Source organism: Gekko japonicus, unplaced genomic scaffold (genome assembly GCF_001447785.1).
Source record: "Gekko japonicus isolate JY-2015 unplaced genomic scaffold, Gekko_japonicus_V1.1 scaffold1619, whole genome shotgun sequence".
Classification (NCBI taxonomy): domain Eukaryota; kingdom Metazoa; phylum Chordata; class Lepidosauria; order Squamata; family Gekkonidae; genus Gekko; species Gekko japonicus.
The window spans coordinates 102,946-130,722 of record NW_015175408.1 but is presented as its reverse complement, the minus strand read 5'-3'; the positions used below and the strand labels follow the sequence as shown (position 1 = coordinate 130,722).

The 27,777-nt window shown below is 42.6% G+C and overlaps 1 protein-coding gene across 1 annotated transcript in view; it reads right to left on the bottom strand.

Annotated features, from left to right (window-relative positions):
• Window positions 1–15,441, bottom strand: part of CBX5 (chromobox 5) — a 24,049-nt gene extending 8,608 nt beyond the window's left edge. The window contains exons 1-2 of the mRNA XM_015425729.1: window positions 15,273–15,441; window positions 12,752–12,935 (exon numbers count right to left, since the gene is read on the bottom strand). Of these exons, the coding sequence (XP_015281215.1) occupies window positions 12,752–12,935; window positions 15,273–15,409 (321 nt within the window). The 5' untranslated portion in view covers window positions 15,410–15,441. The remainder of the gene's footprint in view (window positions 1–12,751; window positions 12,936–15,272) is intronic.
• Between the last annotated feature and the right edge of the window lie 12,336 nt (window positions 15,442–27,777).

The following is a 27,777-nucleotide window of genomic DNA, read 5'->3' as shown; positions in this document are numbered from 1 at the left end:
TCTTGTGAAAGCTGGTCTAGCTGGGAAAGAGACTGTGGGTGAAATGCTAAAAGGAAGGTGCAACACTCTTTTATGCTTTACATCACACCCTGTGAGTCACGTGACTTGTAGCTGGACCCATATTTACTGACATTAAAGTTTATCCTTAAGTGCACAAGAAACAGCTGACAGCTATCACAACCAAACACTTCCCCACCACCACTGGAATCAAAACAAACAATCTCACTTTGCTCTGCCTTCCCAGTAATTTCCATGAAGACTGCAGATTGAGTGTTTCCTCTACTAAGCCTCCATCTTCCCAGAGAGAATTTCATATCACTTCACAGGAGACAGAACCAATTCTCAGATACTTGGTCAGAGTCACATATTTAAAATCTTCACTTCTACCTCTTTGCCACATTTGAACACGGGGGATGTCAGAAGCAATGAACTGGTGATGCATTTGTGTGCTCCATACAAACAGCTGCTGTTTTCCTCACCTTGCATATGCAAAATGTAGACAATCCAACACAGACCTAGAAACCGTACACAGTTGTATGCATAACCACTGAGGAAGACAAGACAGATCATGAACTATCTTGGACTCAGTATAGGCCATGAGGCAGGGGCATGTGCATGCAAGAGACAGGGAAAAGCTGATGCACACAGCAGCCTTCCCTTAGTCCCCCTCTTCCAACTTACCTCCTGCTGTTCATGCTCATCTACCATCTGGCAGAAAAATAAGCCACCCCAGACACTGTACTGTGTGCGGAGGGGAGTGGATAAGAGAGGAACTTAAACTGCCCTGTACCCCTGCCTGCTTGGCAAGCATTTAGTAAGATAAAAATGTAGCTTCTCGTAAATGGGGAAAAAAATTAACCTTGGTGTGCTATGTTTCTTAAATGCTGATGCAGGCTGACCCTAATGAGATGCGAACAAAATTAAGCAGAAGTTGAAGCTCCTTTCCTGACCCCTGCCAAGCACAATTAGCATACCGCTTTGCCCACATTGCACTTGCTGTACATTCTGTACAGTAAACTGATCATTGCAGCCTTGTTCTGAGATGCCAAGTCCCTTAGAAGACAAATGCAAACCTGTTCATACACCACACACCCCTTTAAAATGGCAAAGTTCCACTATCTTGAAACACAGACTGGCCCTGACATCCTGCAACTGGTGTTCATACCCTTCTCAAACGGAGAGCCAGTTTGGTGTAGTGGTTGAGTGTGCGGACTCTAATCTGGGAGAACCGAGTTTGATTCCTCACTCCTCCACTTGCACCTGCTGATGTGACCTTGGGTCAGTCACAAGCTCTGGCACAGCTGTCCTTGCAAAAGAGCAGTTTGTGTCAGAGTTCTCTCAGCCGCACCCACCTCACAGGGTGTCTGTTGTGGGGAGGGGAAGGGAAAGGAGTTTGTAAGCCGCTCTGAGACTCCGAGTGAAGGGCGGGGTTTAAATCCAATCTCTTCTTCTTCTATTTCAGTTTGCTCGTAGTGGCTGAGCCAAGCTGGTATAGGGCTTTGGTTGCAGAAGTCGTTTTTCCTAATATACATTTTTTAATAACCTTTAATGTATATTTATGTCTTAACTGTCACCCACCCTAATCCTATAGGAAGGGGCATCTGAGACATATGAGCATTCCTCTTCCCTTTAATCAAGGCTGGCTATTATTTATCACTTTTGCATTGATATTACTGCTCTTCCTCCAAGTAGCTCAAAGCAGTATATAATATGTTATTCCCCACTGCTGTCACAGCAATCCTGTGAGGTATATTGGGCCAGGAAGCATGCCCAAGATCACCAAGTGAGTTTCATAGCTGAGCAGACATTTGAACCCATTATCCCTGTGGCTCAGTGGTAGAACACCAGCTTGGCATGCAGAAAGTCCCAGGTTCAATTGCCAGCATCTCCAGTCAGAAGAATCAGGTAATAGGTGTTATGAATGACCTCTGTCTGAGACCTTGGAAAAACACTGCCACTCCAGTCACAATAGACAATACTAACCTTAGAATAGATTCATAGAATCATAAAGTTGGAAGAGACCTCCAGGGTCATCTAGTCCAACCCCCTGCACAATGCAGGAAATTCAAAAATACGCCCCCCCCCCCGTGACCCCTGCTGTATCCCCAGAAGAGGGGAAAACAGAAAACCCACCCTCCAGGATCCCTGGCCAAACTGGCCTGGAGAACAATTGCTTCCTGACCCCAAAGTGGCAATCATCATTTCCCTGGATTGTAAGAAAGGGCCACAAGAACTTAGCACTGATGCAACCCTTCCTGCTCACCCTTCTCGTGATCTGCCTAAGTACACAGAATTAGCCTTGATGGACAAGCAGTCTGATTCAGCATAAGGCAGCTTTGTATGTTCATACAAGTACTTCATCCACAACATCATACTACTTACCATCTTGGTCTGCAAAACTGCCAGCTCCTCATTCCATCTGCCCAGCTGCCTACACCTGATAGAAAGACCTGGGACTGGGGAAGGGAGAGGCTTCCTCCCATTTAGGCCTGCAGATTGCCAGCTCCTCATTCCATCTGCAGAGCTGCAGCTCCGCCCCCTGCCTACAGGTGATAGAAAGACCTGACAATGGAGAAGGGAGAGATTTCCTACCATTTAGGCCTGCAGATTGCCAGCTCTTCATTCCACCTGCAGAACTGCAGTTCCACCCCTGGCTTAAAAGGGAAAGACCTGGGACTGGGAGAATCTGCTTATTACTTTGACCTACAGATTGTCACATTTCTTATGTTTTGTTTCCCTATTCTTAATTTTTGTCTTTCTGTTGGGGGGATTCCAAGGTCCAGGAAATTGCCTGGGACCCCCCACTAATGTTCAACCGGCTGGATTGAGACTGGCGAGAGAGATTTCACAGGAGGAGATAAACAAGACAGTGGCTTCACCTTCTGTTTCTATTTATTGAGTCTTGAAAAACATAACTTTAAACTTTTAAGACCAAAACTTTTAAACATATTATGCAGCATACAGAATCAATCAAATACCATTCTTAAATAGAGTTTACTGTAGTTCTATAGAGGATACCTCCTGGTTGTACTATCAAGACCTATAAGAAGGGTGGTTGCCCAGAACAACACTGAACATAGAAATCACCACCAATAAATACCATTTGCAATTCATAGGAGCCAATGTAGCTGTCAATTGGACTTGTGATGAACATCTGATGTAATTGACAAATCCCAACCCCTCACATACAGCAAAGCATGAACTTTGCCTGTGGTTATGTATTATCTATAAGAGTATTTTTTTAAAAAATGTATTATCTATAAGAGCAAGAAGCCCCAGAATAACATGACGCCATTCTATGTGACAATCTGTGGGTAGAGAGGCTTCAGACACGTACTATGCCAAGGATACCCCAGGAACCGGCTAATCGATGTTCAGGCTTAGAGACTGGTACAATAGACTTGGGAAAATATAAACTATTTTCTAGGGCAGAGTGCATCAGAGAATTCACTCTTGCTTGGAAAAATACAGCACTTAGCCAGACTCAAAACCTTAAGGGAGGAAGAACCAAATAGAGAGGTATAAGCTAAGTTAAACTACTATACAGAAATGGCCAAGTCTTGTTTAGAATTCTGCCACACTTTCATTTGTATTTAATTTTGTCTCTGTAGGTAGTTTCATAGTGTTTTTCCAATTTTTCTCCAGTTTTGAATTTTGTAGTAATAGGGGTGTGAGCAAGCTATGTTTTGATGTATTAGATATTTAAGTGATTACACTCATCTTAGACTTTCTGTGCCTTTATCATTTGTAAGCCACTTTTGAGCCCTGTGTTTCAGGAGAATGTGCTAAATAAATACTGTTATGCCTAGATATGGGATGCAAGGGAACACTGCCAATTAAAGTATCTCACGTCTCTTTCCTCTGTTCCTTCTGAGCTCACTAAAGTAATTTGAGAGTGCCGCTTCTAGAACCAGTACAGAAATGATGCTTCATCCACAATAAAACATTAGGTCCAAATGGCCTAACCATGGTTTGTGATCCACAGCAAACAGGAATGAGAAGCCAGTGAAAACAAGATTAATCTTCTTATTCCTCAGCAAGGCAGAGACAACACAGGTTGCGCCCTTCAGAAAAAGGAATCTTGCAATGCAAGAGTTGGCTGTTGTGACTCAGGGGGTGCATGAGCAAAGGGGAAAGAAAAACCTGGGAGAAATAGAAACAAGGACAATGTTCATCTCACAAACTAAAGACTCAAGAAGGCTAAAGCTGATGAAGAGACTCGTGTGTGTGTGTGTGTGTGTGTGTGTGTGAAGAATACTGCTGTTAACACAAAAAGAACTGAGCAGGGAGGTGCTTGCCACTGCCCTTCAAGGCAGGTACGGGGAGGCAAAACTCTTCCTCAGCAGTGGAGATCTGAGCACCATCTGATTTCGAAGGGCTGAACTCTGTATGTGGGACATCACAGACAGTAAAAAATAAGCCATTCAGGGCTATTTTTGGGCAGGAACGCACAGGAACGGAGTTCCGGCTGGCTCCTGAGTTGGCCACGCCCAGCAGGAACTCATTAGCATAACAGGCCACACCCAACAGCAGAAACTCATTAGGATTGGCTACATTAGGGGTGTGTGGCCTAACATGCAAAGGGTTCCTGCTACAAAAAAAAAAGCCCTGGGTTTTGACAACAAACAAGGTAAACAGAATAAGAAGCAAAAGGTGGGTGTGGCTGGATGAGCACACTTCTGGTGACATGGGTTGTGTGTGGTCTAATATGCTAATGTGATGTTCGGTCAGGGTGTGGCCTACTATGCTAATGAGTTCCTGTTGTTGGGTGTGGCCTGTTATGCTAATGAGTTCCTGCTGGGCTTTTTCTACAAAAAAAGCCCTGGCCATGGTTATAGTAGCCCCAGCTCAATAGGCTACTGCCAACATGGAGATGGGAGTGCTGAGAAGGCAGCCACTTAGACCTGGCTGTGTACCTAGAGTATGGTATCCAACTATGTTTTTAACTGATTCGTGCTGGTTACATACCGAAATAAACTCTGCTTGCTAAAGGCCACCAGGTTGCAGCTGCACTCTCTCAGCCTAACCCACCTCACAAGGCTGTTATAAGGACAGAATAGAGAGAATAGTGACAAAAGCCACTTTAGGTCCATGCTGGATAGAAAGGTGAGGTATGAATTAAGTAAATAAAAAAGGCAAAGGCCAGGGAGTCCAGTGTTCCAAGGAATGATGCTCTACTGCGCTGGATTCCCCATTCGCCTGCAAGCCACAACTAATCATTCCATTAGACCAGTGATACTCACTTGGTGGTTTGGGAGGAACATGTGGCTCTTGGACATGACACCTGTGACTCTTTGGAGCACTGTTCCTCAATTTGGCACCTGCCCCATATTTCAGGAAAGTAGGCAAGGCCTGATGGTTCCCACCTTGAAACAGCCACTGTCAGAAAAACAGGTAAACTGCAAGGCTGCCTGAGGTGTAGGTCTCCATGCCTGGGACAGAAGTAAATTCAGCTCTTTTGGTTGGTGATAATTGTGGATGTGGCTCTCTATGAGCTGCCGAGTGAGCACCTCTGCATTACAGTATTTTAAATTCCATTTAGCAATCTGCCTTGCAAATATTTCAAGATACATAAGGAGTGAACGCAGCCCCACGCCACTTTGCACTCTTTTGTTGCTTGCTGAGATGATTCCATCATTCTGTATCATCACTTTGCCCTTATTACTTTCTTTCCAATCCCCATACTGGGGGAGAGCAGCCACACATCTGCTGGGAGTGCACATCAGAACCCTGGTTCATTTTATGTGAGCAAGCGCCTGTAGCATCTGCTGAGAATGCAAGAGGAGTTGAAGGCCATCAGCCCAACCAGCAGGGAATATGATTCCCAAGCTTTCCAAAATTGTTTCCTTCCCTTACAAACCTTGCCCAATTTTATATTAGCTGAAGTCTAGTTTTTACCTGCATCTTAACAGGTAAACCATATTGACATGTCCATCAGTAGAAACACACAATTTTGTGCTTATTCATAACAGAAGCCAAGTGGTTGGAAAGATGTGCTGACAGGGACAGTGTTTTAACTCTGCAGTGGTTTGTAGGCATGACTGTCTATGTTCAATGACTCTGGTTTCTAACCAAGACTTCAGGATAACTTAGGGAGAGAAACAAAACTGATACCTGGTGCTGGCATTACTCATAGGCATTATAGTGATGGGGAGAGAGAGGAAGGGTCATATGCTGTTCACTTCATGGAGGAGAGGTTCAGGCTACAGAAGGTATTTCCCCACAAACACACACCCCTCCAGCGCTGCTGACTCCATGATATTAGGCGAGGTGCGCCACAACTGAGAGGGGTTACGTTTTAGGACAGGAGGAAAGGGGAGGTATTCTGAACACAAAATAAATTAGGCAAGAATATTGTAAGCCTCAAGTTCCAGAAACTCAACACACTGTACAACTGCTGTCGAATGCGCAAGTGCACCAGAAGCAATCGTGCTTTTGCTGGGGTTCAATGCGATGGGGGGAAAAACTCTGGGAACACTCAGCAACGCCAGCCAGAAGGATGAGATAGCCAGTAATGTTGTCGATAGTGTTTCTGTGCCTTTAATAAATGCCCAGCAAGCAAATATTAAGCAGGAAAGCTTTACCAGATTACTTTCTTTGCCTGCTGGGCAACAGCAGGACAACTGGCCAAACTGTTAGCTGCTGAAAAGATGGTTCAGGGATATAGAAGGAAGGGAGAGAACAACATTCCTTCTTCTTTCCCCCCCCCTTTTTTTAACATTCCTTCTTCTGGAATGCAAAGCTGCTTCATTTAGGTATAGCATGGACAGTCTGTTTGTGCCTTGCACAATGTTCCAGCAGCAGCAGCACCGCCACCGCAGTAGCCAGTCATCTAAGTGGAACGACTGGCTGACCATGCCGGAAAAGCCGGTAGGATCTGACCTCCTTTGCACAAAGATGGTGATGCTCAGTGGCTTTTCCAGGCAGTGACCAGCTGCAGGTTCCAGCAGCTGCCCAACCAGCCCCGTAGTCAGAAAATTTTTAATGGGGGGGGGGGATGAGTACAGTGGTGGTAAGCATCTTGTAAGTGGGCAGACCCCTTCTCATTATTGAGAGGCAATATGCAGGAGAGCACCCCCATTTTATACCACCCCAGGAGCACTGCTCCCTCTAAGCTGTGGAGGCTTGTGAGCAAAAATTCTACTTTGTGAGCCACTGGCATTAAAATTGTGAGCGAGCGATTTGGCTACTGCATAAATTAGTTTGCTCTGAAGCCATCCTCCCTGAGCTAAAACAAAAATGTGTGAGCCAGAGGCTAAAAAACTGTGAGCTAGCTCACACTAATTCAGCTTAGAGGGAACATTTATGCCAGGCAGACTTGACCTAAGTATAAACAAGATGGATCCCAGACAGGCAGGCCTCATAATTATGCCTAGGCAAAAAGCTCTGGAAGATGTGACATCTAGGTCTGACCCAGCTACAGTCTTTCCCTCCACCCTGACATCTGCATATGCTGGACCTGCCTCACCCCAGAGCTAACACCATTCAACCTGGATCACTAATCCCATCAGCCTCCTCTCAGCTTCTCCGCCTCACATTTCATTTACAATAACAACTCCCAATGTCTATCTCCTATCCCACCCAATACAAAAGGAGAACCACTGAGCAGCATTGTTCCTTTTTTATTAGTTTAATCAAGAATCCATTAGCCTTCTGAATCAGCCAAAAGAAGCCATTACAACCTATTTACATCTGAAACTCCTCCTGAGAACATCTCCTGCTCTTCTTCCTTGTTTTAATCTCTTCGCAGGAACATGGTCCCAGGCCCCATTCTTCCTGGGTATTAGGAAGGGTATTGAAAACAGATCAGCCAATATCATAATGCCCCTATATAAATCAATGGTGCGACCTCATTTGGAATACTGTGTGCAGTTCTGGTCACCACACCTTAAAAAGGATATTATAGCTTTGGAAAAAGTGCAGAAAAGGGCAACTCGAATGATAAAAGGGTTGGAACACTTTCCCTATGAGGAAAGGTTAAAGCGCTTAGGGCTCTTTAGCTTGGAGAAAAGACGACTGAGGGGTGACATGATCGAGGTTTATAAGATTATGCATGGGAAAGAGCAGGTAAAGAAAGAGGTACTTTTCTCCCTTTCTCACAATACAAGAACCCGTGGGCACTCCATGAAATTGCTGAGCGGTCGGGTTAGAACGGATAAAAGGAAGTACTTCTTCACCCAAAGAGTGATTAACACATGGAATTCACTGCCACAGGAAGTGGTGGGTGCTACAAGCATGGACGGCTTCAAAAGGGAATTAGATAAGCATATGGAGCAGAGGTCCATCAGTGGCTATTAGCCACAAGGTATAGCTAGGGGCTCTGGGGCAAGTGATGCTCTGTCTTCTTGGTGCTTGGGGGGGGGGTCAACAGTGGGAGGGCTTCTAATGTCCTGGCCCCACTGCTGGACCTCCTGATGGCACTGGTATTTCTGGCCACTGTGTGACACAGAGTGTTGGACTGGATGGGCCTTTGGCCTGATCCAACATTGGCGTCTCTTCAGGACAGATAACTTTCCCCCCAACCCCCCCCCCCAATATTTCCCGCTAATCCCTTTATTTCTTAATTGATCTTGAATGTGTGTGTCTTCTTGTATAGTTATTGTATGTTAGTACTTTTATTATTCTCTTTACCAATCTCTATTTTACCTTTGGTCTGGTCATTTTGACAGTTCTTCTAAAGGAAAAATCCCTGTAAAACATAGGTGGAGATTCTTGCTTGTTATCTCCCTCCCCCAAAGCCATTTTGTCTCCTTCGCTAATTCCCCAACTAAAATAGGAGACAAGCCACCTTTTGGGGCAACATGGACCATTTGAGGTAACAACATCATTTATTTATTTAAATAAACAAATCAAACAGAGCCGGGGGCCTGCAACGATGCTGCCAGCTAGCATGGCTGCCCCACCCCAGGCTCCTTCCCTGGGGAGGGGAGGTGTACAACGAGGAGAGCTAGCAAATCTAAGCAGTGTTTAGTGACTGGGCTTAGTGCCACCTTGCTGGTCCGCCCTCCCAGGAGGTGGCCAGCTGGGTGTCTGAGGCCTCGAGCCTGGACTCCCCCAACCTTGAGGACTCCAGTCCCAACTACTTACATGCTGGCGAGGTGGGAGATGAGGAAAACATGAGGAAAGAAGCGACGGCTGAGCTGAGGACTTGCCCAGCACCAGCGCTCCCAGGGCAGGCCGGGCAGCAGCAGCCTTGCAGAGCAGACCTGACCCCCCTGCTCCAGCTGATTGGTGAGGAGCGTGGCAAATTTAGGAGGAGGCATTACCCTTGCAGGGGGGGGGCATGGCTACAAGCCTGTGCCCGACCGCTGACATGGGACCTGCTCAGCAAGTTGAACTGACTGTAGACTTTCAAATTTTAACCACAATTAAGATTCTAAACCATAGCTATGACTAACTGTGGTTTAATATTATGCCTGTACTAGGCCTGAATAGACAAGCCCAGCCCAACCTGAGGCACCAACTCCAAGGGGAATTATGCAGGGGGGAAATGCTCTGTGAGGGGATAGGATGCTTCAACAGGAACCAAACCACTTATTTTCACAGTGGACAGTTTTACTTCCAAAACTTTAAGGAGAATACATAATGGGTTATAAAACTGTAATCCAAACGCACTAAGGATAACCTGCTGGATATGAAATATACGACCTTATTACCCCTTATGATTTCATTAAGGGCCGACAGTAGCAGTGCAGGTTTGAATCTCTAGTGACTTAGCCATAATTTTGTACAGACACAGCTGTAAAGGGCAGGGCATTTCTTCAAATAAGGTTATAAAAAAATAACGAACATATAGAACTGCAGGAGATTTTTCTCCTCCAGGAAGGGAAAGACAAGACATAAAATGCCACTCAACAGATCCTCATTTATATAGAATTTCATATGTTCACATTCCCCAATAAAGATCTGTTTTAATAACCCATGTTCTCTTACCTCCTCATACATTAGCTAGTGAATGTGGCAAATTTTAAAGTAAAGGGGGCAAATTTTAAGGAAGGTGATACATTTGACCTTCACAGTATTTTGCAGCACCCATAAACTTTGTTGCTCAGAGCCATGGGGAAACCAGAGTTTGTTGCTAGGTGAATGAGCCTGGAGAATCCTTGGGTTTGTGTGCTCCTTCCCTCTCTGTTCATAGCAAACTACTGTACTGAATTAGTGCCACTGTTTGTTGTGGCATTTCTCCATCATGTCTGGACCAAACAAACAAGTTTAGACCAAACTCTTGCTGGCCCCCCTCCCTGATGGTATTATGTCTGTTCGGACTCTAATCTGGGAGGACCGGGTTTGATTCCCCACTCCTCCACTTGCACCTGCTGATGTGACCTTGGGTCAGTCACAAGCTCTGGCACAGCTGTCCTTGAAAAAGAGCAGTTTCTGTCAGAGCTCTCTCAGCCCCACCCACCTCACAGGGTGTCTGTCGTGGGGAGGGGAAGGGAAAGGAGTTTGTAAGCCGCTCTGAGACTCCCTTGGGTAGTAACGGCGGGGTATAAATTCAATCTCTTCTCTTCTTCTATTTGGGTGGAAGATGGCATATAATTTTTTTAAATAAATAAACTTTTGATTTGTACTCTCAGAAAACCATACTCTAAACCACAGCTTGGAATCCTGGTTTGAAGGCCCAAGCCATTGCCTGGTACATTGATCACCCCTCAACATCAACACAGAAACTCCAACTGGTCCAGAATTCCATGTCTCCACTATTAACTAGAGCTAGACAGAGTATGCATATTACTACCATTCTGCAGATGCTCCACTGGCTGCCTATCTGTTACCAGGCTCAGTTTAAGTATTGGCTATCACATCCAAAGTCCTTCATGGCCTTGGCCCCTCTTATTTGCAGGATCGCCTGTCTCCCTATGTTCTGCCGTGACCGCTTCGCTCAAGTTAGCAGGGGCTTCTGCAGATGCCAACCTGCAAATGGGCAAAATCAATGACTGCCCGTACTCATGCTTTCTCTGTTGTGGCTCCCACTTTGTGGAACGGTTGGCCCGGGAAGGGGAGGAGAGCCAACACTCTTTTGGCTTTCCACAAACGATGCAAAACTGAACTATTCAAGAGGGCTTTTCTGCGCAGGAAATAGGGTTGCACTGTACAAAATGGTTTTACAAACTTGCTTGGATAAATGATTAGGACTGTGGTCTATACTGCTGTGTATAGCTTACTGTCGGCAGGATCCAATTTATGTGATTTCTGTACTGCTTAATCTGTCGTGTGAGTACTTATGCTGTGCTTCACTTCTTTCTGGTGGTTCCACACTTCTAAAATCCTAATGCATTAGTTACTGGATGTCTTATCTGTCGATTGTACTGACTCACTAGGTGTAATCCACTTTCAGTCCCTGGGAGAAAGGTGGACTATAAATAACATAAATAAATTAAAAATTAAAAATTGAAGCTACCAGGGAAACAAGGGAGCAATACTTTTCTTGCAGTGTTATAGTCTTCATGGGAGCCACCTCAATTGCTGTAACTATATTGCCCTTGCGTGTTCATCATAGCTGCTCGGTGAATAGACGAGCACTGGGTGAGGGACCATCATAAGCTCACGGCCCTGCCATATGTTGATTGATGGCTTTGCCTTGAACGCACATTAGTCTTCATCCAAAGCCACCATCTGGACATGCACTTAATTCACAACCTTCAACCAATATCCTTGCCCAGCCAGTTTCCAGTCACCTGTATTGCAGTAATCTCTGCCACAGATTTATAAACGGAAACCAGAATTCAGTATACTTGTGGCATACGTAATCTGAAGGGAGGAAAAGAAGAGTAGCTGCTTAGAGTCATCATAAACGTAAGGTGTGGCTTTGCTTCTGGAAGGACACAGCAGCTGGGAAAGATCCACTCCACTTCATTCCGTGCATGTTCAGAACCCCAACCAAGTTATCAGCATCAAGCTTTCTCCGTCCTCCCTCCCTCCCTGACATAGCACAGCTGCTCTGAGCATCGTGGCATTACAATGCCAAGGGACTAGAGATACGGTGTTTGAGCAGTACATTCTTAGCAGAGGATTTCTAAACTACAGAGACTTATTGCTTCCAGCTCTACTTCTCTCACACAGAAAAAAAAGTGACAGCCAAAAACAATCCCAACGAGACTGGCTCGGGTATAAACGTATGGGGAGTTCTAGACTCGACACAGGCTTGTTTATTGTCACAGTTATAAGAGCACTTTAAAAGGAATCCTGCTTTATCCAGGCTTTCAAACAGTAAATTGCATTTCTCGAATCTTAATCTGCTGTAGACAGTACTGAGTGGTTCCCTGCTTGATTGTTAATCTTTATTATATTTTAAAGGCCATAATTATTTTAGCGATTCTTTTCTTTACAATGAGTGGTGGCAATTAGCTCATCCTGTTTTACAGGATAGCTTTCCTCAAGAGTGGCGTGAAAATTTGGCGTAATGAAATGCAGCCAGCCAGAGGTTTTGCTTGGAAAAAGACACCCTTCTCAACTCCAAATACTGAACTGACAGTTTTGCTCACGCACCTAACAGCTACATACCAGTCCAGTAGAACCTTCAGCAGCAGCATAGTCAAAATTCCCTTCATCTGACAAAATCTTGTTGGTCTCTAAGGGTGCTGCTGGACTCATATTTAGGTGTTCTGCTGCAGACCAACACCGCTACCCTCGGAAACCAACAGCTCCAAAGAACAGAATCACATTGCAACGCTTTAAAAAAAGCTTATGGCTTGGATACAGAAACATCTCTGGCAAAGCAGTGCCATGAGGGAAGGAGAGACAACCTTACCTCCCTCTTCTTTTTGGCTTTGAGGTCCTCAGTATTATTGGCGAGGCTTGATTTTCGCTTGGCACTCTCCGATTTCTCCCGGGGTTTGTTTTCACCTTCTTTCATTTTTTTATATTTTTTCATAAACTCAGAAATCAGTTCAGGGCAGTCAAGGTTCTTCTCGGGTTCCCAAGTATTATGCTCCCTGATGTGATAAAATAAGGGAAAGGTGCGGAGGGAGGAAAGATAAAAAAGCAAGAAAAGTATAAGCACTCCCATCCAATTAACAGGCATCAATTGAGAACTGAGGAAAAGAACTACTGTGTGTAAATGTCTATTGACTGGAATTTCCCTCCACTTTCCTAAGGATGGCTGGATGCTTAGGAAACCAGCACAGTAGACTTTTCTCATGATTATTTACTCCAAGAAAGATTTTGCTTTAACCTCGTGTTTAAACTTGGTTCTGTTGGAAATTTGGGATGTTTTTGGCCACAACCGGAAGAATGCAAAGTACATGGCTGCCCTGGGGTCTTAAGATCTGATGATTTAAAATAAATTTGTCACATGCACCCCTAACCCCAGTAATTCCAGCACAGGGTTGGTAACTAAAAATGAGATTCTCTATTTAAAACATTTTTCCAGGCCTCATAATAAAATGCATTTCTGATTAAAGTGTTATACATGCTAGAGCAACGGTCCCCAGACCTTTTGAGCTTGCAGGCACCTTTGGAATTCTGATGGTATGGTGGTTGCAGCCACAAAATGGCTGCCACAGTTTCCCTTTGGTCACACTCTGAAGATTCTTGTGCTGTGGTGGCGGCTGCTGCCAAAGCAAAATCTTTAAAAGCTGCACATCCAATAAAATCTCTAATGGCCTATCAGAAGCTGGTCCTGCCCACTTTCTAAAAACACCCAGTGGGTGCCAGAAAAGGTATCAGCAGGCACCACAGCACCCACATGCATGACATTGGGGACCCCTGTGCTAGAGTGATTTTCCAAAGGGAACACTAAGCATAATGAAGTAAGTAAGAAATGAATTATCATACAATCACATATGTTTAGGAGACTCTTCCTGCTACAACAGAACACTCTTAACATACGAGCTGTGCTGAGAAGAGTGCACAAGCAACTAAATACTATTCCACAGCAGCAGTACCATGTTAACTTTATTGGGAGTTGGACCAGCTAAAAAATCATCAAGCAGTGAGCTTGCTTTAGTTCTCTCAGGCTTGGCGCTAAACCCTGTGTATCTGGGGAGAGAAGGAAGTGATGCTTGAAGAGGGCATGGCAGAAACTTCACCTACAATACCATGCAGTCTTAAGGGAGTGGCTCAAAAAGCACAGTTCATCTAAAGACATTTGTAATTTGTAGACTGCCTTTCCTTTAGGTCTCAAGGCAGTTCAAAGCTCCTTACCAACTAAATTAGGTTAGCTTGTGCCCAGAGCAAAACATCAAAAGTTGCACCAAGGCAGACAGGGACAAAGCAGCAATGTTACTCTCCCTTTAGAAATACAAAAGTAAATGGTTTCCAACAGTGTGTGTTCTCTGATTAGTAGGGACACGGAAACCATTTGATTAATTGAATCACAGGAGAAAGATCCTCCCCACTGCTGTGGAGATACTGATGAAAGCAATGCTTATTGTCTGCTTGCTAACTTGCCCTCCCAGAACCAAGTAGTGTGCATCCATTTAAACACCTATGCCTCAAATATGAATCCTGTAGACAAAAACTCCTGGCCACACTTTACAGATTTGTTGCCAGAGGGCAAGAGACTTACAGAGACAAACAAACATGCAAGCACTGCTTTGAGAGCAGTCCTTTTGTATTGGGGCAAGTGAGAACAAAGGGCTGCATATTCTTTTTTTATTATTTTTTTAAATCAAAATATTCCATCAAGTTCACCTGAATTTTGCATCCTGCATAAATTATGTAAATCTGTATGCATCTGTCTTGTATAACTTATTATTAATTGTGGGGAAGGCCAAAGTATGCAGGCTGCTGCAGCCCCATTTCTTGATCGCTGGAAATTTTAATGGAAAAATATATATATAAAAGCAGAGATTCTCCAGATGCTCAGTCCAGCACCCAGTCCCAAAATTCTGTAATTGCAGAGTTCACACAACCCTGTGTAAAGGGAACAGAATTATGAGCCCTTTCCCTAAGCAGCAGTTCGCAACAATCCAAAGGGTCATTTAACCCAAAATCCTAAGGTGCCTGATACCCAAACAAAGAGGAAGACTATTTAGACGATAGTGCTGGTGAATAACTCAAGTGGAACTACCAACTCTGTGAAGTGAGAGAGGGAACGCAAGATGCCAGTATTTCCAAAACACCCTTAAAGGTCCCAGGCCCTCGCCTCGTGACCCACTAATTTAAATGGATGCACGCCACTCTGTCTGGAGTGAGGAAAGCAAGCTCCCACCCATGAAGGTTTTTAGGAAAGCTTGGAGGAGGGCAATGGAAGTTAAATTTGAAGCACTGTCTGGAGCTCTGCTAACAAAGAAGCTCAAAGCCCATGTCAGAAGGAAAGTTGGACTTACTCAGAGAATCCTTTCCACTTGAGAAGATACTCCACTTGACCCTTCACAACACGCCTGTCTAGAACCTTCTCCACAACATATTCCTCCTCATCTTCAGAGGACGAACTATCTGCTGTCCTCTTGTTTCTCTTGCCCATAGCGTGGAAGTTGCACCTAACGCACCAAGGCTACCCAATTCCTGCAAATCGGAAGTGAAATGTTAATTGGTGGTACTGAAATGAGCTTCTCTTTCCAGAATCTCACCCACCCAGATGTCACTTCTCAGAGATTTCACAGCTTTGCTAACATTCAAAGCCTACACACAAAGGTCTGGAAGCAAAAGAGGCAAACAGCTACTATAAATAAAAGGAAGAGGAATGTGACATACCAAAGAAATAAGTATCGGCCCTTTTATTCCAGGTTCCATCAGCAAATTATTATGGACCTTGATCCAAATTTGTTACTCCGTGGAGCCATACACAATAACCATTCTGCTTTTCTTCAGCTGAACATGAACTGTGCTCGTACTATCAAGCACTGTCCCATCTGAACTAATTGGTACCAAGCATCACAAGAAGGGTGGCTGTATTTCCCATAGAGAAAACCAAAGAATGGAGACATTATTTTGTAATTTAAATACCAGTATAGCAAGGCTGAAGAATTGCCTGGTTCCTCATTATGAATATGAAAGTAGTATTATTTTCCCTACCTCCCAGCCCATTCTCAATACTTTAGGCAGGCAGTCACCTCTGAAAAAGAAGCAGCACATCTACTTCAGGTCTTGCCTACATGTTAAATTGATTGTTTTACTATGGCACTTCTGATAAGTAAAATTATTTATGGTATTCTTTAAAATGCCCCTGTAAGGTTTTCAAGCTTCCTACAACAGATTGGGAATTGCAGGCTAAAAGGTAGACCGAGGCTCTGTAGAATGTACATGAGCTGAGTAAAGATTTGAACCTAGGCTCAACATTGGACATACTGCATCCAACATGGGAAACCAGAGCTTTGTTGTTCCAAATCATACAAAGCCTACTCATACTAATAATTCATAATAAAAGCTGGTTGAGCCCCACTGGATACAGAAGGTAAAAGCAGACCCCACACTCTCACAGATGTGAACAGGCAGACAGAAACACACACACATATAGTCTAGTTGTGCCCTTATGAATTTTAAAGGCATTTGGTCTAGTTGGGCATGAGTTCCATTAAATGTAATAGCACTTACTTCTGAGTAAACAGGCTGCAGCCATAGCATGCTCACTTTGCGCGTAACAGCAGCCGTGCTCGACAACTCGACCGAGAGGTTGTGAGCCTGCTCAGTCTGGTATTCTGAAGCCATTAGGTAAAGCTTTTCTGTGGCCAGATGTGAGGGGGGAAAGGTAGGGACCATCAGATGGCCATACTGCAATTTACAAGACAAGCTACTAAAGAACTGATTGTCTAGTTAAAGTTTCCTGGACCTTAAAAGACTGATATCATAAACCTGCCCTATTTCATGAACTAGTTCCAAAGAGACAAACAAAACACGAATGTTTTAACACTTTGTGGGGTTGTGATTTCTTTGTGTCTGTTTCTGGTGGGGTTGAAGGTGCCTGTCTGCTGTATATTAGAAAGATGAGGTTTGGACAGCATTAGCAGTAGGAGGTGGGGGGGAATCAAAGACATTTCACAAAAGAAAAGATCCAGCATTGTAATAAAAGAAAAATGTTCCATTTTGTATTCTATACCTGGGCAACTGCTGGCACCCAGATTCCCTAACAAATTATTTGTCAAGTACCACACTAGATACCCACATTCATTAATTTTGTTCTAAAAATAACCCAAAATGCAAACAAATTTCTTAAAACTGAACACGGTGATACTTTGGAATGGTAAAAGATTGTGTGAAAAAAGCAAGAAAGACTCTTACCATGCAACCAAACTCAAATCCTTCATTTTAATTCTGTGCAAATTACTTATTGAGCTGCTGTAGTACTTCTGATCTGCTAAAAATTTGACCCCAATATTCTAACCAGCTGCATCTCCCCTCTCCAAGTAATATCCAGATATTATTTATTTCTATCAACAGGATAGTTGTATACAGAACTGTTTCTGCAGTAGGCAGTCTTTAATTGGAAAGTGCAATGTGAGTTATTAGCAGTCTGATATATTATTTAAACGCAAAAGGAACCACACACAAACAAGAGAAAAACTTGACTCAAAAGCAGAGCTGAAATCTAAAATGGATTGATTCTTTCAGCAGACTTACTATGACTGCAATAAAGCGGACTGTAGCCCTGCTGGTATTCATGGATCAGTGGTTAAAGTTCTGTCACAGCTAGTTATAAAGCGGCATATTTTTTCAGGGATTTATAACTTGGCCATAAAAATTCACTGCAGCTTGAAATACGGGCTTATGAGGTCTCAGACCCTGAGTGAAGTTTAATACCCCTCCCCTCCCAAAAAGAATATGCGCATGTGGAAGAGAAATCAATTACACCATTGGAGTTACAAGACTGAAAAAGTTGTTATAGTTGCTTTGTGCTCTTATAAATTATACAGCTTCCAATTTTAACAAGTCTGAATTTAGCAAATCATTAGTCCATAAACACTGTGTGGTCCAGCTGCACTTGGCACAGAAATTGTATTCAACTTTTGTTTACAGATTACACCCTGCTGCCCCCACCCTTACTAGAGACCTTTGCCATTGTGGAACACACACCTACCCCCCCCATCACAATTAATTACACATTCCACACACACAAGTGAAATTGGGTATTGCAGGTTTGAATGAAACACAGTATGAGACTTATAAATGGGAGTTCTTAATAATTTTTCCAAATGGAGACACATTACAAGTTCCCTGGAAAATGAGTATTTTTATAAGACTGTTAAGTGCATTTTTAAAAGGAATTATAAAAACACGACAACAAGGAGACTTATTTTGACAAAAATCAGGAAACACCACATTTCAGCAAGCTTCTATTTCTTAACCGGAGTTTCATGACGTGTGTGGGTTTAGGTCAGATAGCTGTTTAAAGAATGTCAGCTATTATAACATTGCCTATAGGTGCCTGGTAGCCTGTCCCAGGGCAAAACATGGCAACTAACAGAGCCTGCTCAGCAACAGAAGGAAGCTAATAGTGCTGTTTTAGGGCACCTGTGTCCTTGGACAAGCATGAATTCATGTTGAGGAACCCATGTAGTTGATTTATACTGAATCAGACCCATGGTCCATCAAGGTCAGCATTATGTACTCAGACTAACAATGGCTCTTGGGTAGAAGCCTTTCGTATCTCCTACTACCCGATCCTTTTAGCTGGAGATGCCAGGGATTGAACCTGGGATCTTCTGCATGCCAATTTGCCAAATAGCCGCTCTACCACTGATGCAGAGGAATGATCCACATTCCAATTGGAAGCGAGGACATTATTTATACCTATTCCACCAAATTGGTATCTGATGCAGGTAGAAAAATCATCATACGTGATAAGGCAGCATGAAAACAAATTTATAGCATTTTGAGGGTTCATTTTTCTGTTCAAGACAGCTGCAATGAATACAGCAAGTCTCTACCTGCACAGCCTTCTCATGAAATGCACAGAATTATGCACCTCATTCCTGATAATACTTTGGAGACATTAAGGCTCTAGGGCAGGAAGAAATGGAGGAGGTCACTGCTCCATCTGACAGAAGCAAAACTACCACCAACAGCTGGGATCACACTATCATTTTACGGCATTGTTACCAACATGCTGTTAAGCCACTCTGTGCGTCTAACAACGGAAACATTTGCACTTGACAGTGGAAAATAATACTGTTAAAACCAACTGAGATAATGTAAGCAATCATGGCCATGCTTTACACCTTGTTTGAATGAATCTTTATTATCTTATGAACCCTAAGGATTAAGTACCTCCAAGTCTGCAGAAAAGATCCCACCGGCACTACCCTAAGTTGATTAAAATCTATTTAATGTTACCCAGGGACAGATGGAAAAAGAACAGATGCACTTAAATCACAATTTTTATTTAATAATTTGTGAACTTTAAATATGGTGCTCCAAATGACAAACACTAAGTAAGCCACAAAAGATCCTCTGTCCTTTTACTAACCTCATTGTTGCAGTGCAGTACTGTGCTAATCTGTGAGTTTCATACTTTCTGCTATTGGAAATCTCCTGACTGAAGACATCTTGACTCCGTTATCCCTGGAAATCTGATCACCAAACGATGGTCAAATTAAATAAAAGGGGTGGGGGAATCTTGACAAACATCAATCGAACCACATGTGAAATGAAAGCTCCCTTCTCTTTCTAACTGCCAATTACTACCACCCCCAAAAAGAAACAAAGTTGCTGCAGGTTAAAGTTGCCCTGTTCTAGAGTAGCATGAGATATGGCAAAGAGAGCTCCAACTGGAGGCAGAAATCAACACAAATTAGCAGAGGGGAATAGAATGAGCAGAATATGCTTTTAGTTAACAAAGGTTTATCTGAAATACTGCTCAGCAGGGGTCATTTCGTAGAAAAAGAGGTGCAGGAGCTCATTAGCATAACTCATTAGCATATGCCACACCCCCTGACATCACCGGAAGTGTGTCAGAACGCAACACCCACCGCTCAGGCTCCACTGGACTGTTTCGGATTGCTAGCTCTTGGGGGGGGGGGACGTGCAGATCTATCCTCGCAGAGGGGGGAGAGCTTGTACCTGAATAAAACTTGGTCTTAAAGGTGGCACTGAACTGTTTTGGACGGGGGGAGGGGCTCTGCAACATATCTGGCTGCTTGTTGGTCTGACTGAGGGCTGCTGGGAGAAGGGGGTGGGGCTTATTGCATGTGCCTGCCCCCTGGGCTCTTTACTGCCGGAGCTCCGCTCCTGTGCGCTCCGGCAGGAAATGACCCCTGCTGCTCAGTAACCACGGGTTTTTGTTGTTCAGTCGCACAGTCGAGTCCGACTCTTCCCCAAATAGTGACCATGAAATTACTGTGTAATGCCCCAAACCAGACATAAATAGCTGGGGTCCGTAAGAAACAACAAGAGGGGCAAACACTTTCAAATCCCGTTCCACTCCTCCCCAGTCTTCACATGCATTGATTCTAAAAACTCTCCCATCTCTTGAGAGGCCAATTTTCACACAGGCTCACCAACTAACTTACATTTATATATACAGTCCTCCAGGCCACTTCTGAGTATTTTTTCATTAATTTACAAAGTTATATTTTCCTATATACCTCGTGAGTCTCAAAGTAGTAATTGCTGCTTTCATTATTGGGGAAGTCGCTATCATCAGATATCATGATGGGCAGATACTAAAGGTATGGTTGAAATTATTTATTAAAACACACCTCAGCTGCTAGGGACTTGAGAGCTGAATGTAACTAGCCTTGCGGTATGACACAGTAAATTGTGCAGAGAAGTCTATGCCTGCTAAATAGCCGTGCAGGAACAAACACTCTTCAACACCTGAAGCTACCAATAATAAACAGAAATAGAAAAATTGGCACTATCCAGCTTTTAGGCGGCTTACTTGAATAATAAGAAATAATACAGAAGCAAAATAATTAAAATACACCCCGGAACTGATATCTATTAAACTTAGTGATTAAATATTTCATTACACTGCACTCATATGACAATCAATATCCTATAATTGAGAGAGCCAGTTTGGTGTAGTGATTAAGTGTGCGGACTCTAATCTGGGAGAACCGGGCTTGATTCCCCACTCCTCCACTTGCACCTGCTGATGTGACCTTGGGTCAGTCACAAGCTCTGGCACAGCTGTCCTTGCAAAAGAGCAGTTTGTGTCAGAGCTCTCTCAGCCCCACCCACCTCACAGGGTGTCTGTTGTGGGGAGGGGAAGGGAAAGGAGTTTGTAAGCCACTCTGAGACTCCACGTGAAGGGCGGGATATAAATCCAATCTCTTCTTCTTCTATAAAATCAAATAATGGAAAATTGAAACGTCTGAAAGTCATGCGTGTGACTACAACAGGGAACAAAGTTCGAATCCAGTGGCACCTTTAAGATCAACAATGTTTTATTCCAGGTATCAGCTTTCCTTTGCATGCACACTTCTTCAGATATACTGAAATGAAAGTTACCAGTCCATACATATAGGTAGAGGGGGAGCAGCAAATTTGCATACAGCATTATAAAGGTGTTTAACAGATGCAAGAACCAAACTGGAATAACAAGCTTAGTTTATATGGTCCCCGTTTGTTTGGGTTTAATTCTGGGGGGAAACATAGTGAAGGAAATAAATATATCAAAATTGGAGATCGATGAGTAGATGTGCCCTTCTTAACTGTGGAATGCTGAGAGTGGTTGACCCTGCTATCACACTCCATCCTTATCCTCTCAAGTGTAGAGGCGACAGTACAGCATCCTCTTCTGTGAGGTGGTACATTTGGCTGTGCAGTGTATCTCCTCTGTCCCCAAAACAGAGAAACACATCCCAATCTACCATTCCAAATTACAGGTAAGCAATTTTAAGGGAATTTAACTTCCACCATTGAGAGGCTGTGGGATGAGTGAGGGCCAGTCACCTGAAGCTGACTGCTGTGCCAGTTCAGACCCCATCAATGTGTAGTTCAGACCCCATCAACATAATCATGAAGTCCAAATACCATTGTAATAATAACCAAGTTATTGCAGCCTAAGCCACTCTAATCCACTGCTGGACTGTATCATATTGCTAGTACTGGACTACATTTTGAATGACATCTATAGTGCAATTTGGCACACTTAATTCTTTTTAAGATGAAAAGTAAGCTTATGGACCATGCTGACTTCTTTCTTATGTGGTGGAGTTGCCCTAGTGTCAAAATATGTTAGAAACAAGCAGTAAAGGTTACTTTCCACATAATGAGCTAGAAATTAAAATTTAAGCTTTTTATACTTGCATGTTTTTAAAGATGACCAACAAAAGTTTATGAACACAATGATGGCCAGCTGCAGCAAAAATTGCCTGGGCTTATTCTGGAATGTAGCAATTAGTCCAACAGAGAATGCCTAATTGAAGTTTTGGAAATCTTTCTCTTATTACAAGCACGAAAGGTTGACTCTTTTTCCCTATGAGCTGTAATTTGGTGTAAATTTATAATCTTGGCAAACTAAAGTACAATTCTAACTGTGCTTCCAAGAGAACAATTCCTATTGGACACAGGGGAATTTACTGTGCTTAGGATCAAGCTAAAATGCAACAAAGAATCCTTCAGAACCTTATAAATATATTTATTGTGCCAGGAGCTTTCACAGAGCACTACTTCATCAGATGCATGACATGGATATTAAAGGTGAACACACGTGCAAGTGGTGGGAGGGGGAACAATCTATTTTGAAGGTGAAATTAAATGACACAGGAACACACCCCTGAAAGCAGAAATACCATACACAATTCAGCCCACTGAAGTGAACATAATAGAATCACTCTGAGTCAAGAAGACCACCAACGCTAACAGGCCCGGGCATGCTTAGCCCTTGCAGGATGCTGTTCCCATCTGCATTAATAAAATAATGTTGTCTTGAAGGTTTTCCTCCACATGGCACCTAAGAAAACTTGCTTCTTCTTGGGTCTGGGAGCTTGTACATATCTGAGGAAGCCGTACTCTCTATTTAGCCTTACCATTTCGGGCAAGAATTAATGTGGAGCAGGAGTTAAGTTTTTTTAACATTATGTTTTTTCATCTCTTTTATTTGTTTTATTTTGGCTGATGAGTTTTAAAAGTGACGTTAACTATACCAGATCCCTGGAACAGATACAACTAAATAAAATCTCAAGATCATTCATTTTTTTAAATCTGTGTTCAGACCAAGCCTGAGCAGGCAGCTCTGAGTTCTTGAAGATAAAGCCTTTCCAAAAAAGAATAGGGGTAACTACAAAACCATTCAGCACAGTCTGAAACATATAATCTTATGGTCTAGATTTTTTTTAAAGTGTTTAATAAGTAGGTTTAATGCCTGTAGGTTATAAACCTTACACTTAAGCTCCTTATCGCAAACATTACCAAGTCATCTGTACTTGTCCATAGAAAGTATAATAAAGGGGTAAAGCAGGAAGTTTGTATATTTCATGTAAGTATAAATGCCAGATGTTATTTACAAGTCATATGGAGATACAATTAACAATATTCTGGTAATACTGTAAAGTAATCTCTATAACCCAGTTTTTAAGATTTAAACATTTAGTTACAAAAACATAACCCAGATACAAATTTAGAGTCCAGTGGCACCTTTAAGGCCAACAAAGGCTTATTCAAGGTATGAGCTTTCATGTGGAAGGCACATCTTTTTCAAATACACACGAAAGCTCACTGGACTCTAAATCTGTTCTGCTGCTTCAGACCAACACGGCTGACTAACTGGATCTATAATCCAGATACGCTTTTCTTATGGAAACTCTGGTCCATAATGTTTTGTTATAATTCCTGCAACACTCACAGTGCCATTTGATGCAGATACAATCCTTGTACATATTTCCAAGCTTTCGAAATGTTAACATAACCCCCAATGAGGGACTAAAGAACATGCTGACAGCCCTATACTTTCTAATATCTTACTTGGAGAAGGACCAAATATTTAACAAGCAGCAGCCATTTATTTATTTATTTATTTATTTATTATTTTTAATTTATACCCCGCCCTCCCCGCAAGCAGGCTCAGGGCGGCTTACAGTAACTGGTACCCTGTACCATAAAAACCATGTACAAAATTTAAACAACTTACATTAAGCATTAAAAATAGTCCAACAATTAACAATTAAAGTGCTAGTGACGGTACTCTTCAATGGTAATCATTGCATGATCCAGATGGCTTAATAAAAATTTTATCGGCATCGATGATCTTCACCTTGGTGCGATAATATAACGCAAACCCTCCCCGGGGCCAGAGCCAACCCAAAGCCACAGATGTTGGTGGAGGAGGAGTGGCGGCTCCTAATTGAAAGAGCTCCGTCTTGCAGGCCCTGCGGAACTGCAAAAGGTCCCACAGGGCCCTGATCTCTTCCAGGAGCTCATTCCACCAGTGTGGAGCCGCCACTGAAAAGACCCTGGCCCTGGTGGCCGCGAGCCTGGCGTCCTTAGGGCCAGGAACGGTCAGTTGATGTTGTCCGGGCGCCGGGGGGGGGGGAGAGAGAAGATAAAAGTTCCCAGCAAAACTGAGACTGAAGAGGACCCAAACCTTCTACATGTATAAAACATAACATTGGGCTATAGCACAGAACAGGTTAGGAATCCAGGTTCCTTGACATCATGCATTAATTCAGCATGTCACCTCTATCCTGTCGCTTAGCCTAACCATTATTTTATCAACACTGGAGAGTCAGTGTGGTGTAGTGGTAGAGTGATGAATAAGAACCTGGGAGACCCAGGTTCAAATCCCCAGTCTACCACGAAACATGTTCTGTGAACTTTGGCAAGTCACACCTTCTCAGCCTAACCTACCTCATAAGGTTGTTGCGAGGACAAAATGAAGGAGAAAAGAGTGACATAAACCACTTTGTTTGGTCCCCAGGGGAAGAAAGGTGGGATATAAATGAATACATAAATCACACTACCAGTGAAGTGACTGACCTATTATGATCATAAAAGCAGCACAAAGGGGCCACACATAACAGGGACTCCCTATAGATACAAAACAAAGGAAAATTATATTTATTCATATTTATTTATTTATTATTCACATTTTTATCCCGCCCTCCCCGGAGGCTCAGGGCAGCTAACATTTTAACTTAAGGAAATAAATCTCCCCCAAACAATCAGCCAATTAGATCTTCAATGGCCAATCAGCAGCTCTGCTGGACAAAAGCCCCACCTACTTTCTAAAAACATTTGGTGAGTGCCACAAAAGGTGTCAGAGGGTGCCTTGGCGTGCACAGATACTACACTGGGAACCCCAGTCTTAGATAATCTCGGACTAAGTGCTTTGGGAGCAGCATGGGAATTTCCAGATCATTTATCATTTGAATTCCATCTGTATAGGCTTAAACCACTAACTATGGTTTACCTCAATTTGATTTATTTATTTTTTTGCCTTCACATCACATCTTACTTATGGTGACCTGGCACGATTTTCAAGGCAGGATACTTTTGGAGATGGTTTGCCATTGCCTGCCTCTATGTCACAATCCTGGTATTCCTTAGAGGTCTCCCATCCAAATACTAGCCAGGGCTAACCCTGCTTAGCTTTTGAGATCTGGCAAAATCAGGCTACCACATAAAATGCATAATTTACAACTTAGCATATAAAATTGTACTATTTGGCATATTTATGGAAATTTAAAAGTGTAAATATCTTCCTTTCCTACAATAAAAAATTTAATTACAACGGATAGTTGAGAAAGAGTTGCAAACTGTTACACCCTGTGTGACTGCAGCACATGGATCTTTTATTACTTGGACAGAGACTCTCTCAGGGAGACATGGTAAGACTGCCAACTGTACTTTAAAATCTAGCATATTGTTTCCAAAATTAGTTACATTTTTTTAAATCTAAAAAAAACTATTATGTGTGCAGATTAAGGTGGGTAGCTGTGTTAGTCTGAAGCAACAGAACAAAGTTTAAGTCCAGTAATACCTTTAAGACTAACCAACTTTAATTCTGGGTATAAGCTTCCATGTGCATGCACACTTCTTCATTCTAGAAGTGCGCATGTGCACAAAAGCTTACACTCAGAATTAAACTTGGTCGGTCTTAAAAGTGCCACTGGACTTAAACTTTGTTGCATATGTCTACAGCGTCTACAGTGTAAGAGAATTTATCGTCACTGCTCCCAAGTTTTCATGGAATGAGTGAAATGCTTTGTAAGACAAGGTTCTTCTCAAAGAGAAAATTTTCTTAGGGTTTCCCCCCAGTGTCCCCCCCAAATTTCCCACTTTTTCTGTCACAAAAAAAAATTGTAGAAAGTCCTCAAAAATGTTTCCTCCCCAGTTTGTTTCTTTTTCTCCTGGAGCTTCACATTTCTAGCAGTAAATTACATGAATGCTATTTGACTGTTAAGCTAATAATCCTCTTAAAGAACCTGACAGACTCATTGGGTTTGGCGTCAGAATGAGATCATGGCCTCACAATTCACCAACCTCAAGCCTGCAAAAAAAAACTAGCAGAAGCTCCACACTTGGACCTACTCTTCTAGTGAAGCCAGTGAGAATGTTCACGTAATTTGCCAAGGCCTGGAGGCATTCCAAGCACATTTTTACAAAAGTAAGATAACGGCTGAAGTTTAATCTTCTCCCAAAAATTTGATGAAGGGTTTGGCGGTGCCTCTTTTAATGCACAGTATAGTTTTGTACTCTCGAATCACTTCAATGCATTTGTCAAACAAATTATATTTAAGCTATATAGCCTAGAACTTAGACACATAAAACCAAAATAGTACTGAACTTTCATCCACCCCGGGCTAGGGTACCCTTGGCAGCCTCTTAACCATCCATTATAATCCAAAGGCAATTTCTCTCTGTAGCAATTTAAAAGCTGTAAAAAATATAATGGCCGATGACAGGAGAAACAAACCACACCAGAAGTTATTGAACCTTGTAGGGTCTCTCAAGTGTCTCTATTGACATTTAAGTGTGAATTATTGTGCCACAATATCATAAAATGTGCTCAGTGTTGCAGATATATTGTTATTTAAATGGCACCCAAAAAAAATCAGCTCCAAAGAAGTAGCAGCTACTACTTACAGAAAGAGAAAGCTCTCTTATAACCTTGCTGCTCTGAAATAGAAATTTCAGTTACTTAATTTAGAGAACTGATACAAATGGTATTTTTCTCTCTCCCCCCAGTATTGTTCACTTGATTCACAAACACAAAACCCAACAGACCTCAGTCTCAGAATTATAGTTTCTCTCCAAACAGTGTAATATAGATTTTATAAGTCTATTTATAGAAGAATTCATTTTATACTTAATTACAAACTATTTTAGTTCCATGTTAAAACTCATAATCATTCCTCTGCAGTGTTCTTTTTGTACTGCTTTTGTGGTTTGGGATCAGGTCCTGTAATAAGAACTTACACAATAAGTGGTAGATATATAACCAGACTTCACAACTTAAAAGAACCAACAGAACCCAGCTTCTACCATACAGCACCTCCTACATACATCTCCAACATACCCTACAATCATAAACAGAAATGAATTCTAGATGGACTTTTGATTTCCCATTGCCATAAAAGGTAGGCCATATTGATAGCCTCACATTTTCAACAAAACACAGACACACACAGAAATCTCACACTTGTCTCACATTGGACAGCCCTACGCTAGCTTGTATTCATATACCTATCATCAAAGCAAACCCCTGAAAAACTTAACAACGGACAAGAATCTAAAGTTTTAATATTCATTCCATACAGGCATTCTGAAAGATTGCCCACACCGAATGGACTCTTGGGATTAAATTTAACCTGGCAGTTTTGGTTTATAAGGACTAACTCAGTCCGGCACTTAACTCTGAAGGAGGGGAAACTATATCAAGCTCAGACCAAAGCCCTGCGATTTTTAAACAAGTCTTTGTTCTGTGCAAGAACCTCAGTAGACTATCACCTT